The sequence below is a fragment of the Dermacentor silvarum genome, chromosome 1 (assembly GCF_013339745.2).
Source record: "Dermacentor silvarum isolate Dsil-2018 chromosome 1, BIME_Dsil_1.4, whole genome shotgun sequence".
Classification (NCBI taxonomy): domain Eukaryota; kingdom Metazoa; phylum Arthropoda; class Arachnida; order Ixodida; family Ixodidae; genus Dermacentor; species Dermacentor silvarum.
In genome coordinates, this window is record NC_051154.1 from 228,199,106 (window position 1) to 228,218,006 (window position 18,901).

Genomic DNA, 18,901 nt, shown 5'->3' on the forward strand with positions numbered 1-18,901 from the left:
CGGAGCCCGGTGAGTGAGGAGCGGCGCAAATGTACGACGCAAAAGAACAACAGTGCTAGCGTCCAACCGAAAATAAGCGGCGACGTCCGCATTGCCATAGTCATCAGCTGAAATCGTACATGAATGACAGCAACGTCGGAACGATTCATGCCTACTTGTGTCTTTAAAGCCTGTATTCTTGCGTTTACCGCTGCGCATAGCACCACGTTGGCCACGGGCTTTCATAATTGCATAGTCGTCATCAACGATCACATTGATAGCGACCGCGGTTTCGTCCGCAGTTGTTGCAGCGAATGATAGCTTCGTTCAGACTCAGTGCGCGCGTTGGGCGCGTGCCTTTAGCACCGCAAAGTCGCCATTCATAATCGCGTCAATAGCGGCCATGGTCTTCTCCGCAGCGGTTGCGGCAAACAGTTTTGTTTTGACTCGGCACGAAGCTGTCGAGGTTGAAGAGCACTGGCTACATTGCGATTATGTTTTTGCCAGCTCACTGGCAAAACATAATCGCGATGTGCACGTGATAGTACAAAGCGTGTCGCAAATGAAGGCGCGCACCGCGGCCGTGCTGCAAAGAAAGTTGTGAGGCCTCGATCGCCGCTGCGAGAGCCAATGAGTCACGAGATGACGAGAATTTCAGCTTCCACTCTGCTGTTGTGCAAAATAGCAACAGGAGTAGCTCACTCATTCACGAGATAAAAGTGCGTTGACGTAATAAGGATTTCCTTAGTGTTTTCTGGATACCCTCGATAATTCGACATCCGGTTAATTTGGACATTTTTTTCGGTCCCGTGAAATCCGAATTAACGAGGTTTTACTGTGTATGTGTGTGTATATATATATATATATATATATATACTTCCGGGTGAGTTCTTAATACCCCAGAAAGTGTATGGGAAAACGGCGCCGCGGTAGCTCAATTGGTAAGAGCATTGCAAGCATAATGCGAAGACGTGGGATCGTTCTCCGCCTGAAGCAAGTTGTTTTTTCATCCACTTTGATTTGCATTAATCTATCATTTCTCTAATTTAATTAGTAAGTACAAGTAAATTCCCCTATGTTGTCCTTGGTGCCTATGTTTGTTGGCACACACACACACACACACACACACACACACACACACACACACACACACACACGCACACGCACACGCACACGCACACGCACACGCACACAGGGTGTCCCAACTATGATGCACAAAGATGCAAATGCACCGTTAAAAATATGCAAATGCCACATAGCTGGACAGAACCACGGTAAAGTTGTTTGCTGTCGCTTGGAGATAGATTCTTTTTTTGCATTCTGCCTAATTACATAATTAGTCTTAGTTAATCAACTTCTCAGATATTATAATTAGATGAAAAGTGTCATTGAGAAAATTGTAGAGCTACATAAAAAACTTCTGATACAGCTTTCTGTTGCTCAATACGTGCTACATAAAAGTTTTTTCAAGCGTGGTAGAAGCCTGCGAATACACGCAAAGTGCCTTGAGCGGCCAGTCACACGGCAATTTTGCGTGTATTCACGGGCGTCTTTTACCATAAACATGTTTTCACCATGTTTATTAACCATAAACTTAATTGGATTCAATCCCCTTTTTTCCTCCATTGCAGCCAACAGGTTGGGATGACAATGTAGACAGTGTCAAATGCCAGCACCAAGTTACTTCTCATTAAAGCCAATGCACAACATTAAAGACAAAGAAAGACAGAAACAGAACAGAAAACAGAAGAAAGACAGAACAGAAAAGAATCATCCCATTACTATAGCTATGATTATTAAAACCCACGTCAACATCGACTTGACAGGCTTTTCCCACCAACTGGAGCATTTTCACACACTCAGCTATACTTAAGTCGCCTGCACATGCAAAAAGCCCAAACAATACATATAATCATGAGCAAAAGTTCCGGTACTATACAAGTGGGGTAAAAAAATCCACAACCTAGACAAAAATTTGACTCAATGCAAATGTGCTTGCTTACACAGTGCAGTACATGCAGTGGTAGTCCAACCAGTTACAAGAGTTGTAGCAAATTTCTGCAGAAGTTTAAAAGCAGTCACGCCTAACGTTTGAGAGCAGTTCTGAAGAAGAAACGTAGGCCTTTTTTTTTTTTTTTGTAACACTTCGAGCAGTACAGCAGTAATGTGTAGCCACTTGGTGCAGCTTCTTATTACTGCTTAAAGGTAGACAAGCCACCAGCCAGCAGCAGCCAATCAACTAAGGAAAAAAAAAAACAAGAGCGGGGGCAAAACAAGAATGAGACATATGACTGGCACTTTTGGTTTGTAGTTTGTTTGTGTGCTTACCGCGTGCTAGCAGAAAGTTCCAAATAGTGTGCGTGAACACACAAGACGATCTGCGTGCCTTCCAGTGGCTAATCAGTCCTATCTTCACACTACTATAGCGCTTTCCGTACATGCTGCTTTTGTCTTCGTTCCAAGAAGACAGGCTTGCCTTAATCAGATTCGTGATTCTGGCACGTAAAACCACAGAATTTTGTTTTCTTTCATTTCTTTTTTTTTTTGTACCAAGACAGACAGAGCACCGTGAAAAGGCTGCATGCAAGGTACGAACATCGGCTGGGTGTTTTACCAAATATTTGAAAAATATAGTGGTGAATAATCAATTTGTGAATTGAATTATTCAAATGTTCACAATTCAATTCGTATTTGTATACAGTTCAACCTCGATTTAACGAACTACGTAAAATCGGCAATTTGCTTCGTTATATCGAAGTTTTGTTATGCTAAAATGCCACCTTTTATGCAAGTAAGTGCAGCCGCCAATGGACTTTTCTTACATGGAAGGGGCTGCAAAATTTTCTAAATTATTGGGCAATCGGAAAAAAAAAAATTTGAATGAGAAAAAAATGATTTTGTTGAACTGAATCTTCATGTCGGCGGTACGAAGCAAATGCAGCCACACTTTCGCGTCCACTCTGCCCCCACAGCTGATAGTTTTCGCCCGCAGTGCAACGACGCTATCAGGAAAACAGCAAACAGCAGGGAGTGAATGATTCGCAACGCGTCTCCGAAACTTGAGATTATGCAACCTTTAGTACTAAACGCACGGGAAGAGAGCTGGCACGATGCTATGCCATCTCTTGTAATTCAACCATTTGACGATCGTCTGCATCAACTGAAGTTTCCATTCATAGTCTCGGTATTTCTTCGGGGCCACAGTCAAATTTCGTCATATTGAAATTATACATAAACACTTAGTTACATTGAGGTTCTAAATACATGGTGTTCTATGGACAAGTAAGAAAAAGTAAAATACTCCATTATATTGAGAATTTTGTTATAGTGAAGCTTGTTATATCGACGTTTAACTGTATTTGAGTATTTGCACATCTTTAGTGAAAACATTCCATTGCCGTGAAAGCAGGCAAAAATACTGCACTTTGGCATGATTGGCACAAATGGCACTTGAGTGGGCGCAGACAAGTAGAATTGCAGCAAAATGGTGCAAATGGTGCAGTCGGTCATCCACTGTGCATGCCCTAATTTAAATCTACACTGCCACACCAGAAAGAAATTGTGACTGCCAAAGTCTCAAACTTTTGCTCGTGATCATAATTTCAGTATCAACACTTCTAGCAGTCATCGTGCACATCTTTTTTTATTCCCTGCAATTGTGTCAAGCTGCTTTTATAGTTACCAGCAAACCTCAAGCCTTGCAATAGAGCTTGGGTAGTAACTGTCTTCAATTACAATGGAAGCACATGACACCTTTTTGCAACCTGTGTTTAGGACACTGTCTTTACACATAGGTTACGAAATGGCACACCTCTTGCTCCACCGAAAGCTCTATATCTCTACCCGGTTACTCCTACTAAAAGCTGTGCCAACAGCCATCCCTTCAAGAAGCTGCATTTTGCAATCCAGTGGCACTTCTGTATGTTGGGAAAGTTACAGCCAAGGTCATAACCAGGGAAATCAACCATAACCAGGGAAAACATCTGTGCTTCAATACCTTGAGGTCTTTCGTCCTGCGCTCACTGTAATAAGAGAGAGCCTCCCCAGCAGTGGCAAACATGCGGCTGTGTACCAGGTATGAGCACACCATCACTCCCGTTCGACCCTGCAGGTGGAAATGCAGTTTGTTTCATGAACAGAAAGCACAATAGTTAGTGAGTCATCTTGCAATAACTCACTATACCAAAATGTCACAGGAATAAATGAGCATCACCTTATTAACATTATTATTAACCTATTATCTTGACAAGGATTACCCAGCATTGTTACCAGCAGTCAGAGGCTCGCTACAGCTGTCTTCAATGTTACCGCTCTCCTTTTTTTTTCACTGCTAGTCCACTGAAAGCTACGAGCATTCAGTACAGCTGATAAGATTCGCAATGCACTCATTCTTCCTTCCAATTTAGGTATGTCACCTGCTGAATTCTCATATTCTACTTTATCAGCAATTCCATTCACTCTAGTTAACGAAGATGCAACTGCTTGCTCACTTATGGGCCACATGTGACCCTCCACCTGTTCCCAACCAGCCACAAGAAGCCACCACACTGGTCCTTGTATTAAACTTTTGCTGCGTGGAAACAGCCCAAAGAAATTGAAAACCACACACAAGAGTGTAAGATTGCATTATAGAAATTATAGAACTCGAGCTTACAAAATATCCAATATCCCCATCAGACATTCAGGCCAACTTGAGTGCAATTGTTAAGCAGAAGAGGCTAAACATCCATCAATGAACAAAAATTTATGCAGTGAAGAACAGCATACAATGCTGTTGAATGCTATGTGTTATCTAAAAAGAAACAAAAAGGGAAGAAAATAATACACCCATACTGTGCTTTTTCCTGCACATTTCCAGAAGTCTCTGACTGCTGATAAAATGCAACTTCTATTAGACAGTTACAGTGGAACCTCGCTGATACAATCTTCACAGGAACCAGAAAATAAAGCATATCATCCAAGATATTATCGGGAAAAGACAAAAAAAAACGTATCATCCCGAAAAACGTACTACGCAGAATCGTATCGAGGTTCCACTGTATTGTGTTTTGTTTTAGTGCTTTCACTATACCTGTTCCACACATGCATAGTCCAGTTACAACATGCTTCTACTGGTAGAAGGGATAAAGATCATACAATTAAATAAATGAAAATTTATATCACAAAATCAGTTGAAGCATCCAAGACTGAACAAAAATACATGAATTTGAGAGAGCTTCATCAGTGAAAAGCAGCACAAAGAGTGGAAGGAAGAGAGGTGCGAAATTAAATGAAAGAACTATGGACCAACTAAAATGTTTTAGGACAAAGAATATATCTATAAAAACAGAGAAGGTGAGGGTGTTACCAAACACTACAATGCACGCATGGCAACATCAGCAGATCGAAAAGTAAAGAAAAAGAAAACAGCAGAAACAATTAGACAGCTAAGCAAAGGGAAAAAAAAGAAAGTTCACAGATAATCTGGACGACGAGGAACATTGGTTCAAAAGAGCAAACTCATTGTCATGCAAAGCCACTGATGGTTGGCTCATGCATTTGTGACAAATTTTTTTTAACTCTTTTCCTACCATGGGAAAAATAGGTTTTTTTAAGTGTTACAGCAGATGTTTTTTCTGAAGGAACTACTGCAGCACTCAATATTTAATGTAATGCATAAACAGAAAGCAAAATGAATGCACTTTTCATGCATAAATGTTTAATTAACGAGATGTATTTAATGTAATGCATAAACAGAAAGCAAAATGAATGCACTTTTCATGCATAAATGTTTAATTAACGAGATGTACGTCATAAAAAGATATAATTGTTAAAATCAAGATTGTGCGATAAAATTGAACGAAGTTTGTAAAGACACGCCTGTATCTACTAAGAAAAAAGTGTTACGAAAATTCTGAGATATACAAAATCTATTGCGCTCTATTAGGCACTATCTCCGAAAAAAATCTAAATTTTTAATTGAACAGGTATTCCGCTACAAAAATTTAACTGCAAGCATTACACTTGAGCCTGCCGTGCTGCGGCCGCCGATGTTCCGTACTGGTTTGCGTCGTCGATTTCAGACTCAAAGTCCGACGAAAAGTCAGCGTCCTCCGACTCATTGCTATTCGATGTATCGATACGAACAGCCGCAGAGGCAGCGGAATCGCGTTATCTGTGACCTCCCGAAGCGTGCGCGATGTCTCCGGAGCCAGACATTTTTGCATTCCGCTGATCGCGTAACTTCGGAGCGCGTTTAAATATCGCCGCTTGGCGGGAAAAGAGTAAACTGCTTAGAAAACAAAAATATAGTTTCTCCTCTTTCACGTCCGATGGTGCAGTGTTTCCGTGGCAGCAGAAGGTCTCGAAAGCAGCGTTTCAAACTATCGACAGCAGGCGGCCATTCTTTCGTTCTCCTTTGACGATCGCGAAACTTCGGAGTGTGTTTAAAAATCACTGCCTCGTGGGAAAAAGGCGAACTGCTTAGAAAACTAAAATATAGTTCTCCTCCTTCACATCTGATAGCGCAGTATGTCCGTGAGCATGCGGAAGGTCTCGAAAGTGGCGTTTCAAACCATCGATAGAGGGATAACCATGCCCAATGGGCGCGGTACAGAAAGAGTTAAATGGGCTACTTCTTGAGAACAGCACACACAGTAGAGGTCTTCTATTGTTAGTACTGAAATGTAATCTAGCTAAAAAACCTGCTAGAGCCCTTTGCCACATTTCTCTTTTTTAAATGATAACCCGGAGAGAGAGGTCAAGTTTACATGCTAGAAATTTTCCCATTTAACCACATACCTCTCTTCCTCGCACACTTCGTGCTTTGCATTGCTTTTCAATCATCAATCATGCTCAGAGACCAGCTAGAGTTGCCCATGCAGTGCTCTGGGAAAATAACTGCCGTCCTCAGGTTAGCTGGTATAGTATGTGCTTTATGGGGCAGCACAAAAGATGTGGACAAAAAAAGTAACAAATTTCACCACATTGTGTGCCTCCCGAAGCGTGCACGATGTCATCATGCAGTAATTTTTTTTTCTTTTATCTGTTTACTGCAGCGTTTCCATCCAACCACTGTAGTATTATTTCTACATTTCATGTCCACTTTTCATGACAATGAAGAGGCCAATAACTCAGTCATTTACTATGCCAAGCAGTGCACAGAAAAAGAAAAAATATATATATTTTGCTCTATTAGACAACACAATGCAAAAGGCAGAAAATACAGACAAAAAAATGAGTTTTCAAAAGTAAACAGAATTCTATGAATACTACCATGAATTCCACAACCTTAGAATGAAAGAACAGGAAAATGTTTTTTCAAAAGCTCAGCTCTCAAGCCTACAACTACAACAAACAAGCACATAACACACCCACACTTAACAAATACCGACTTCAGAGCACACACCGTGTCAGCCCAGTGACAGGTATAATACAATAACATGCAATACAGCTTGCATGTACCTTGCCCGCTTTGCAGTGGATGACAGCAACATTGGCCGGGTGTTTGGACAGCCACTCTGCGACATCCTCGCAGAAAGGCTTGATGAGGTCAATTTTCGGAGGGTTGTGGTCCTTGAATGGGTAGTGTGCCACTCTGTTCTCAAACTTCTTGGCATCGTACTGCCGCTCAGAGCACCTGCAGCAGAAGGCAGGCCAGAGCTCTCAGTTAGTTGAATAAGGAATACAAGGCTGTTCCCAAAACCTGTACCCCTCTTTCCATATCGAAGTTAACTTGAGCAACACATGCACACACTCGTAACCTTAGCATCACTGCTGGGAGAATACAAGTTTGTGCATGTTGCACATGCAAGACCACTTGCCAACTCTACTGCACACATTCATGAGATGAACTATGTTTGTGATAGGCCAAAGAATGTCAGGGACATATTTTCAGCCAGAAATGTCTGAAAGGTGAAAATGTCACGAGAACAGGCTGGTGGTGGATGATGGCGATTTACGATAGGAAACATAAGCATCAATATTTACTTCACAACGACCGTCTGCACTGTTAGTCTCAGCCTACTTTTTCCCCACTGCCACACATAGGCCACCTTCATAATAAGACCCTTCACCTGCCCTGCAGTCTCACACCACGATGAAAGATTAAACATGGAAGAATAAATTTGCAAGGCACGAAAGGAGTAAGACAGTTGTGTGTTTTTGTGCAGCCTCCCATTCCTCTCTACTCTTCCAAGAGTGAGGGGAAAAGAAAGAACTGTTGCTCTTTTTTATGAATTCTCATCCTAGTGAGTGCCCAGCATGCAACCAATGGTGTGCAAAAATGTGCAACACATTGTGGTATGATCATGGGGTGGGCAAAGTGTTGCAGAAATGCTGTCAGACTAGCTGGCAGCAGAAACACTGCTTCCCACGACAAGGAACACTACCAAGTTACAAATGCTCTGTCTCAAACCTGGCTTGCTCCTATGAATCTTGCTTGTAACTGAAAATCATACCCTTAAGCAGGATGCACACAGGAACTCTGAACCGAAAACACAGCTGACATAGGTAATGTGTATCTGGGAAGAATTTATGCCCATGCTCGTAACATCTGCCTAGTAAGGAGACGGTACAAGCAAGCTAGCTCACAATGCTTCAAGTACCATATCTAAGACAATATATAGACACTGCCCCCCCCCCCCCCCCCCATAGCTCTACCGTGTGCTCTGCCACTTCTTGGGTATTCTTTACAACATGCACACCAATTAATAGTTGTTTTATCATGGTATTACACGGTCTGCAATGTCCGTAACATTTCTGCAAATACATTCCACTAAGTAATTTCAATGAGTTTAAGTAGTGTGGTGCACTTTACAAAATGCAAAAAGCTGCTGCAAGGCAACTGAATTATACTTAAAATGGAATCAAAATATCAACCTTTATATCAGAATTGAAATTTCAACTCTCAACATGAATTCTAGTGCATAATTTCTAAATGTTCACAAAATTTTTTATCATACGTTTTTGCCACAGATTTTAGTTTCAATTTCTGGAAGTAACCTTCAAAATGACGTCACAGTTCACTGAATAGCACATATCTATAAAGGAGGTGGCAGCTGGTATGCTGATATGAACTTTGAAATCTACAAAGCCTTGTCACCAAACCACAAGTGTTTTTTTGCCTGCTGTATGCAATCACACTGGGCACCTTTGCACATGTTATCATTAATCTGTGGCATCATGCTGTTGAGTACATCAGGTTCAACAACACAAAGATCTGACACCAAATTGTAAGAAAAAAAAACCTGCTTTTGAATAGCTTACTAATGGCAGATAGCATAGTATCTATAATCAGTGAATGTGTGTATGTGTACTACTATGAAGAAAATATAACCAAGCATCAGTGCATGGCAGCTGGGAACTGCTGTCATGCACGAGTGCTTAGTGGGGACAGTGTTGAAAAACTGTAAAGGACATACCACCCTTGCCACCAAAGTGTACCTTTTTTTTTTTATTCAAATACCTACAGCACCCTAATATGGGCATAATTGTAGGGGGGGAGGGGGGAATATAGAAAGGTAGTACAGGTAGTACAACACAACAGCAAAAAAAAAAAAAGGAAGAAGAGAAAAAAACTAAAGCTTTGGTCGAAAATAACACAACATTCTCAACGCATTCACACTAAAAAAAAGGAGTACAACATGACATATAATATAAAAAAAGGGGGATACAAAAGCTACTGTAGGGCACACAAAGTTCAAATGTCACATAAATCTTACACTATAGCTAATTAAACAAAAAAATTGAACAGCACTGTCAATGACGGTGCTCTTGCAGATAGAAAAAGGTGGATACAAAACTACTCTAGGGTAGATAAAGTTCAAATGTCACACAAATGTTATACGATACCTAATTAAACACAAATTCAGCAAGAGCACCGTCAAACCATGTGGGTGACGCGAAGACAATCTCCTCCGGCAGACCATTCCAATCATGGACTGTTTTTGGAAAAAAAGAATGTTTGCAAATGTTGATTCGACACTTTTATTCTCAGACCTTTAAGGGAGTGATCAACACGGGCAGACCTGTAGGTGGGATCAAGTATATATGTTTCTTTCCTTAAACCTGTTGCACCTGTAAACATTTTGTGGAATAGTTTTAGGCACATGAATTTCAGTCTTTCTTGCAAAAGGGGCCACTTTAAATTGATTCTTACGTCCGAGGAGCTTTGGATGAAGTCATAGTTCGAAGCGACAAATCGTGCTGCATGCTTTTGGATGGACTCTAATTCGGCAATACATGTTTTTGTTCCAGGGTCCCCAAGCAGAGCATCCTTTTTCCAATATAGTGCGCATGTTTGAAAAGTAGAGTTTCTTTTAATTTAGCAGGGGCTTGCTTGAAATTTCATTTTAGGAAGTTAAAAACACGGCAGTGATGGAAGCAACATATTAATTTTTGGAGCAGATTTCAGAGCAGAAAAAATGCTAGTTTGGAGCAGCTATTGGTGTTTTGGAGCAGATGGCAAAACATACCACATGACTCCCGGAGTTAAAAGCATCACTGAAGCGTCTCCTAAATATTAAGGGGAGACACTCCTCGAAACAACTTTTTTTTTTATTATTTGTGCTAGAGACTTGGAAATTCAGCTAATTAGAGAGTTTTTCATGTAGATTTCAAATGTACAATTAGTTTTTGTGTAGCTGATATAGTTCTTGAGTTATATTATACTCGATGACAAATTATAGCTATCTGTACGGGCACATTTTTATGTACTAAACTTTCACAAAAGGTATCGTGCTATGGTTTATTTAGCTCTTTGTAGATCATAGAGTGCCGATATCTAGTGAAAAAAGGTGTACAGTTACTGGAAGTTTGCCAAAAAAATTATGACATTTCAACCATTGGTTTTCTCAGGTCCATGAAACAAAACCTTGTACTATTGTAATTACTACTGAGAGATAACGCAATTTCAAGTAGATATCGGCACTCTACATACCTTCAAGAATATGTACGCCAAATTTCGTTAGTATGCGCCAATTCTAAGTGAACAAAAGGCTTCCCGGAAAACATGAAAATTTCCAAAAATTTGAAAATGAGAAAAACAGGCTTGAATGTTACAAAAGCATGTATTCTTGAAAATGCAATTGTTATGACATGAATCTTCGATCACAGTGAATAGCAGCTTTTACAGAAAGCACACAAAGTGTTTAGAATCCTCCCGCACTGTAGCTTGGCTCCTACGGTTGGTCTCCTCGGTGCGAGCCCTTTTCACCTCACTCCGACGGTGCGCCCTTGCTTCTGCTGTACGCTTCAAGTTCATTTTCTTTATGCGCAGGTCATCGCAACGGTCAGTGTGTGTGGCCAACTCTTCTGGGGGAAGTAGTCCAATCTCTTTTAGGACATGCTCAAAGCCGGCATGGCCTTTGTTGTACCACAGCACGGCAATAGCCGTGGCTGTCTCTACAGATGTCCGGGAGGCAAATTTTGTTTTGGGACACAGCAGCCATATTTTGCTGTTGAGTGACTCGGCTGCATTTTGTGTTTTTCCATGAAGGCACCGAGCCAGGAGCTTCTCATCCGTAAGGCGCTTATAAATAGGCATAATTGCCAAGCCCTGTGCTTTAGTCAACAAGGGGGTGTGGCATGGTGTAGGCTCCCCCAGTGCTTCAGCACGCCTGTGTTTACACCACGAATCTGGTCCAGCAGGGCAAAATTTGTGGCTACTGGCACCATCACTGGAGCAAGAATGAAAATAGGAGGCCCATATAGCAGTGTACATGCTGCGGACGCTGCCCTTGTTGTTTGTTATAGCTATTTGATAATATGTCTGCAGCTTCTGGATGGCTGTGACTTTTAGTTTTTCCCCTCGTGGCAGTGGCGTTGTCATTTTTCGCAGAGCAGTGCCTAGGCGTTTTGAAACGTGGTTGGTGCACTCTTCTTTTTCGATGACAGTATTGCCATACACCTTCGCCCCACAGACGGCAGTGTAGGCCTTGCTGTCGCCATCACTCAAAAAATTTGTGAAGCGCAGTGGGGTCTTGTATGACATTGTCCTCTGCCATATGCGCACTGCTGCTTCCGGTTCCATTGCATGGGATGAACAATCGGTGTTTTTTTCACATACAGGACGATGGAAGGCTTCCCATATTTCTTCTTCATCGCCTATGTCCTTGTGTATACTGCAAGCGAGGCAGTAATTCGAAAGGACCTCAAAGTCCAGGCAAAGACCTGTGTCCAGGGACACAGCTGTGCCTACTCCGTTGTGGCTTTTATGGCCCCTTTTTTGCCAAGTGCCGTCGAACATGACCGGCACATCGCCGCCGCCGACGGCGTCCTTCGTGACCCTTCGTGCCTCTTCCAAGTTTTGGCTAACAGCCTCCATAGCAGCACAATGGAGCTTCTTGGCAATGCCATGAAATGTCTTCTGATGCAGCGGTTTTGGAAGGCCGATGATCGCACAAAATCGCGAAAGCTGGTCATGTCCTGCACCTATGGCACGCGCTGCCAAAACCGCCTTCACGTTTACGGCGAAGCCGTCGCGCGAGCTCCCGCCGTCGTAGCGAATGTTCGCTCCGGGGTCACCGCTCACGCAGGCCGAGTTGATCCGCTTCGACGTATGCGTAAATGACAGCACAGACTCGGGGCACTCGGCATTGTCGCAGCGTAGCTCTAGGAAGGACGAAAGTCCTTTGCGCTTCTCGGCTGCTTCTCGGACGGCGAGTTTCCGTTCGCGGCAAGTGGGGCATGCCGAACCTGCCACTAGTGCTGTCAATGCACCGATCTCGCACAACACCGTGCTAGCAGCAGAAGCACCAGCCGACCTTGGCTCACTTTTGAAGAATTCTATCTTCTTCTGTGATGCGCTGACGAACTCCACAGCAGCGTCGAATTCAGAACCACTGTCGCGGTTACCGATGTCGTGGTGGCCGATGTCGGCGGTAGGCCTAACCGCCGTCGGAGCGTCGCAGGCGTCGTTCCCGGCTGTCGTTTTTCGGAGCGGCTTACGTCGTTTTCCTCGGTACTTGTGCCGAGTTCTATACTTCCGGACGTCGGAACTGCACTTTTTCGGGCTTGTCATCTCAAGGAAACGCGGAGAGAACACGGAAAACTGCTGCTAGCGAGAACGCACGGCGGCGGTGGTTCGGCTTCACTACACAAAAAGAGCGCCGCCGTCCAATGGCGGCCCCGCGCTGCTTGGCGCGCAATTCAAAACGCGCGACGGTCGCGTCTTCTTTCTCGTTTTTCTTTTATTCTCCGAGAAGATACGAGACTAGCGGCTATTGAACCTTGAAGGAGAGGGGTGACGCTGCGCGCCCTGATGATTGCAAATGGCGGGCGGCGCTGCCCGACCGCGTCGGAACAATGCGAACGGCGCGAACTTTTGCGACTTTTGGTGAATTCTAGTGTCACCGCCGCTCACTTCGGCGCATTTTTCGGTGACTTCTTGCGCGAATTTCGGCTTGATATTTACAGAAATAAAAGTTCATAGACAAAAGATGACAATACGAATTAAAACAAAAAAGTGATTTTTTTTTAGAAAACCGTGACTTTTCGACCCGCGTCTCCCCTTAACATTCATTATGAAAGATATTGTACATACAATAATCAACGCAAATTGCAAGAAACAAACAATAAAAAAAATGGATGATTATCAAATGTGCAGTAAAATGAGCTATATATTTAAAATACCAGTATTTGTGGCAGAAATGAGATCAAACTGGTAAAGCTGAGCACCACATTATTAAAGTAACCACAATCACATATAACCGTTGCCAAAGCAGCAGTTGATAATCGGTATGAGAAGTAATCTCAATGACTTTCATATTTCACGAAAATAGTCTGCATGTCAATTTCAAAAATACAGCTAAATGAGCTATATATTTAAAATTCCAGTTCTTGTGCCAGAAATGAGATCAAAGCCGATAAAGCTGAGCATCAAAATGTAAAGTAATCAGCCACATATCACAGTTGCCACAGCAGCAGTTGGTGATCAGTATGAGATTCCGAGTGCCGTTTCGGAGCAGGTTCGGAGCAGGTACTAACAAAAATGAGTTTGCAGCAGCATCTAGCAGCACTTCTCTTTTGGAGCAGTTTGGAGCAATCGAAGCAGCACTTCCATCACTGACATGGTCAGCCTTGGCTGCTATATAGTCAATCTGGTCATTCCAGGAAAGGTTATTCTTATACAAAACACTCAAGTACTAGAAAGTTGAAACTATGGATAGATTTTCACCATCGAGAGAGTACATGGTACTTAGAATGTGACGTTTATTAGTAAACTGGCCAACTTTGCGTTTGGAAAAATTCAGTGTAATACTCCAAAAGATTGCACCACAGTAATATAGAGTCAAGATCACTTTGTAATTGAACACCATCATTTATTTTAAGTAATTCATTTCATGGTAGAGACAACAATCATTGGCATACAATCTGAGATGGCTTAATACTTGTTTACGTATATCATATATAAATATCAAAAAGAGAAGAGGTCCACTAGAGGTCTGCTATTTTCTGAGCAATGGTGCCGTAATGCGGAGGAGCTTACCAGCAGTGGTCTTCACACTTTTGAGACAGACAGTACTAGCAATGCAGAACAGTGAGTGGCAACTTAAAAATGAATTTACTTCTGCCAGAATGCTTTCCGCTGCTTCCATGCCCTTGGGAGGTCACATATCCAACAGGCATAGAAGCACCGTAAGCACTTTCACCAAAGTAATCAGTCAATCTGTTGCATTTGCAAGGTTGAACAAAGTGGAAGCCAGCATAACATTTTTTGGCAACGAATATGGTGAGCAGCGCAGAACGACAGCTTACTTGGTCACAGGTAAGCAATTGCCATAAGGAGGGGAGCGTTACCATATGTAGGGAGCGTTATAGATGGCACTTCTTATGCAAGTTTGGTTATGCTATGAATAACGTGCACTGCATGCTAAAGATTACTTCACACTGCGCATGAGCACAGTGTATGCTGCATCTTCTCATATACAAAGCTACCAGTACATATAACTAACCCTCCCTATTCAAAATACAATTTTTCCCCCCACAGTTCACTACACACGTACTACATATACACAGTGCATTAAGCCAACTAAAATAGCCCTTTTTCAACGAATACACTTCCCTGAAACTGTACAAATCTCATCCAAACAATAAAGGCTCACAAAAGTGCAGCACAAAGTTGAGGCACGACTTGGAAAGCAGGTGAAGAACTGGTCACAGGCTGCATTTTTCGTATTTCTTTAAAGCTCAAAGTCTGGAAGACAAATACCGCCTAGAATTCACATTGAAAGTTGGGCTTTTGTCGAAACATGGTGTCTCTATGGTTACAAACGTCATACTGCTGATGCCCCAAGTAGTGTTGCCCTTTCCCAATACATTATCTGCTGCTTGCTGTTTCAACACCATTATCAACCCAGTAAGGGGATGCAGCAGACGAACTTCTCATATCAATGTCTCAACAAAGCAAAGGCAAACAAAAAAGATGGTGCAGGACAATGAACAGCACACGCTGGGGAAGAAAGAGATAAGAGCAACTGCAGGTATTGAAACCACCCCGAAGCACTGTGAGCCGTGACAAGTGCATTACGTAGCAGTGTAAAGGCCTTGATACACATAGGATCAAACAATGTCACACTTGATATCACTTGTTACAAACAGGCAAGACGAAACATCTGTTTTTAGTTTGCAAAATGACATAAGTCTGGCACGAAACCAATTTCTTGCGCAACAGTGTCGGGTGGTAGTGCACTAGAGGAAAAAAAAATCACAGCAAGAAATTGTAGCCATCCCAAAATTAAGCATTTCTGATTGGAAATGCTTTCACAGCGAGCTTCATTTGCAGAAATTTTCACCTTAGCATGTCTACAGAGACATTTACACTTTTTTTAAGCTGTACCAGAGTTTGGATAATGTCATACAATACCTTAAATCTTTCAAATTTAAAAGCGAGTTTTTGAACAGTGCTACATCTTCCATATACCAATGTCGCACCGTATTACAAGAATTTTTTTTTTACTATACTGGGACATACAAGTTTTCAAAACCTAGTACCCATAAAAATCTGCTACCTAAGCATGAACCCACAAATGAAGGTATGCACTTTGCAGTGTATGAGGCCTTGTGTCACTACGCAGTGCCCCCTCCAATTCCAGGCCGTGCAATTGAGATGCAAGGGAACTCTCTTGCGAGCTCGACATGCAGAACACATGTAGGCAGGTGCAGACATCAACTCGGAAAATTGAAACCCACCATTATTTTAGCGCTCCCTTCAGGTCAATGGGCACTGGATGCCTAATTTATACTGCACTAATGTTGCGCCATTTTTATCCCAAGTAAGGCACTAGCGGTTGGTAATATTTCGAAGTAATACCAGCAAGCCAACGCACACAATGTACTGTAAGTGGGCCAGATTATTATCGCCTTTATATATACCAGACAGGTATGCAGAGACAGCATGGGCGAAATTATTGTAGTGAATTATGTGCATTCACACAAGATGGGTTTTCAGTAGAATGTTGCAAAACATCAGCAGTATAAATTACCATGGATGGAACTACAAGCTTGAAAGCACCAAACTTCAGATAAGCTAAGGTGTCACACGCAAGCTCTGGTCAGAAGCTTAGGTGGAAAAAAAAACAAAAAAAAACATCCCCGTCTGTTCACCCAGTACTGCTTTAAGCAGCATGAACCATATTCGCCACCCTCATGCGCAATTTAAACACTAACCCTGCTCATTACCCAAGTACGCAACACTAAAATAAACACGAAGAAAAACTACCCAAACCAGTCTGAATTTACCAACTCATGTCCATTTCTGAAGCCTTTTCTAAAAGCAAGCTACCAAAATTAAGCTAATGCTAAATCAACGCTAAAATCAAAGTTTGTTTTGTATTACTAAGCTACACCGAGCATGCCCCCTATCATGCAAAATGATGGATGCATTTTCTTGTCCCTGTCCATTCTCACTTGTAGCTCAGTTCTTATTTAAGAACTAAGCTACACCTAAGTTCTTAAAAGAAATATTTCTGTTGAAAGCTGTAAACATAATTACCATTGCTATCATTTGGCCTAGTGCTCCACCACAAGGGCTACAAGTTGAGGCAAAACAGTACATATTCATGACACAAAATAGACACCCACTTCCATCAAGTGATGGTACACATCAGCACTGGGTGTCTTTCTTTTCTATGTCCGGTGTGCCCACTGCCTTTACAATGCCAAAAACCAAACAGCCCAAATGAACACAATCTTGCAACAAGTTTCTGGTACATCAGGCTTTTTCCCGTTTCCTACGTTTTACCTAGGCAGCAGTTTGACATAGCTGGCCTATTACATTGAGAAACTGAGTAGGGTTAAAGGAAAAAGACCAGATACGAAGTGTGACAATACAAAACACTAACTGCAAATGCTTATTTTGAGGAATGCAGTTTTTTATCCAGTGCACTATGCATAGCAAAAAAGGCACGGCATTTCAAAGGCTGTGCCCATACATGACCACTCAAGAATGCCAGCTTCTTAACTAGCAAAAAGGAAGCAGTGCTTGCACGTTTGTCTGCTAAAAATTTGAGTCATCATGTATGTGCCTACTCTTCGTTTGATTTTGCCAGGCATGTTCTATTTAAAAATTGTACATTCCTCAAAATAAACAGGTGGAAGTTAGCACCATATGCTACCACACTATACATCAATACACACTACACATATTTGTCCTTTTAGCACTACTCAGTTTCCCATCTGTTTACACAACAGATTCTTTTATTCATCTGTGTCCTGCGTGCATGATCCTTCGCATTGAAGTCTTGCAGCCAGCAAGTACAGCAACAGTCTTTGGGAAAAAAACCAGCGCAAGAAAGACAGGGACACATGAGAGAGAGACACGCACACAACGCTGTGTGCGTGTTGCTCTTTCGTGTGTGTCTTTTTTGCGCGGTGTTTTTTCCCAATGAATCACCAACATGCCCAAGCTTCCACGCAACAGTCTGTTTCAGAATACAAACTACTACGGTTGCTATCAAGCTTTTTTTTTTTTTTTTTCCGTCAAACTAGCTCTATTTACTTGCAAATAATCAAGACTGGGCTTTTACACAGATTCCAATTCTTTGCTGAATGGGGAACTATATCCAGACAAAACCTGTCAAAGAAAGCTAATTTATTCCGCTCCATCGCACTTGCACTTGCAAATTCACTTCTAACAGTCCCAATTATGCCAAACACGTACACTAGCTTGTGCGGCATCTCCCATATTTGGCGTATATACAACAACTTCACACAGGCACTTTCAAAAGGCAGTGAACAGCCTTTTATAGCTTTTTTTTTTTTTCCAAGCTCCTTCAGGTTTGAAACTACATCACTGCCACATAGTGAAACCCAGCAACTGCTGTAATGACCAACAATTTGTGCCACGTGCATCGCAGGACACAGCCACAAATGTTGGTTTCCCGTTCCCCAAATTAATCAGCCTGTAGAAATTGCTCTGCACAAGTAAAAAATGCTGTTTATAACATGTGTTTAGGTTCTAACAAAAGATAGCTTACTTTTTAGGCAGAGCTTTTTGATACAAGGTGATTCTTTTTTTTTCTGAGATACTAATAACACTCGAGCTGCTCAGTACACTTTTCTTGAACTGCGCTTGCTTGATCCAACGAATTAAAGGGGCCCTGAACCACTTTCTGTCGAAGTGGAGAAAAACATTTGAGGTAAAAATAGGCTATTTCAGAAATACTTTGCCGCAAAAAGTACTTCAATGCGTTCAGCAGAAGCGGAGTTATTGGCAATCAAACACAGCCTCCACTGTGCTCCCCCTCCCTTCGTCAATGCCTTGAACTGCGAAGGCTACAGCAGAGTGGGGCGGGGCCACAACGCTCGGCCTTCAAAACGTCCCCCCCCCCCCCCCCCCCCCCCCCCGTGGCGCCAGTTCAAATTTCCGATTTTGGTGTCTACGCCGCACTACACATAAGCAAAACGCGGTTCTCCTCAGAGAGCCGCAGTGCGCTAAGCCAGT

The 18,901-nt window shown here is 42.3% G+C and overlaps 2 protein-coding genes across 4 annotated transcripts in view; both read right to left on the bottom strand.

The window, feature by feature from the left end:
* Positions 1–18,901, bottom strand: part of LOC119436865 (phosphatidylinositol 3,4,5-trisphosphate 3-phosphatase and dual-specificity protein phosphatase PTEN-like) — an 86,055-nt gene that overhangs the window by 53,387 nt on the left and 13,767 nt on the right. For all 3 annotated transcript variants that reach the window (XR_007464780.1, XM_049660051.1, XM_049660050.1), the window contains exons 5-6: positions 7,423–7,597; positions 3,977–4,084 (exon numbers count right to left, since the gene is read on the bottom strand). Coding sequence is in view for 2 of the 3 variants with exons in the window: in XM_049660051.1 (XP_049516008.1) it covers positions 3,977–4,084; positions 7,423–7,597 (283 nt within the window). In the remaining variant the exon portion in view is untranslated. The remainder of the gene's footprint in view (positions 1–3,976; positions 4,085–7,422; positions 7,598–18,901) is intronic.
* On the bottom strand, positions 10,476–13,474 carry LOC125942086 (uncharacterized). Its single transcript, XM_049660049.1, has one exon. It carries the CDS (start codon positions 12,977–12,979, stop codon positions 11,087–11,089), a length of 1,893 nt encoding a protein of 630 aa, XP_049516006.1. The 5' UTR covers positions 12,980–13,474; the 3' UTR covers positions 10,476–11,086.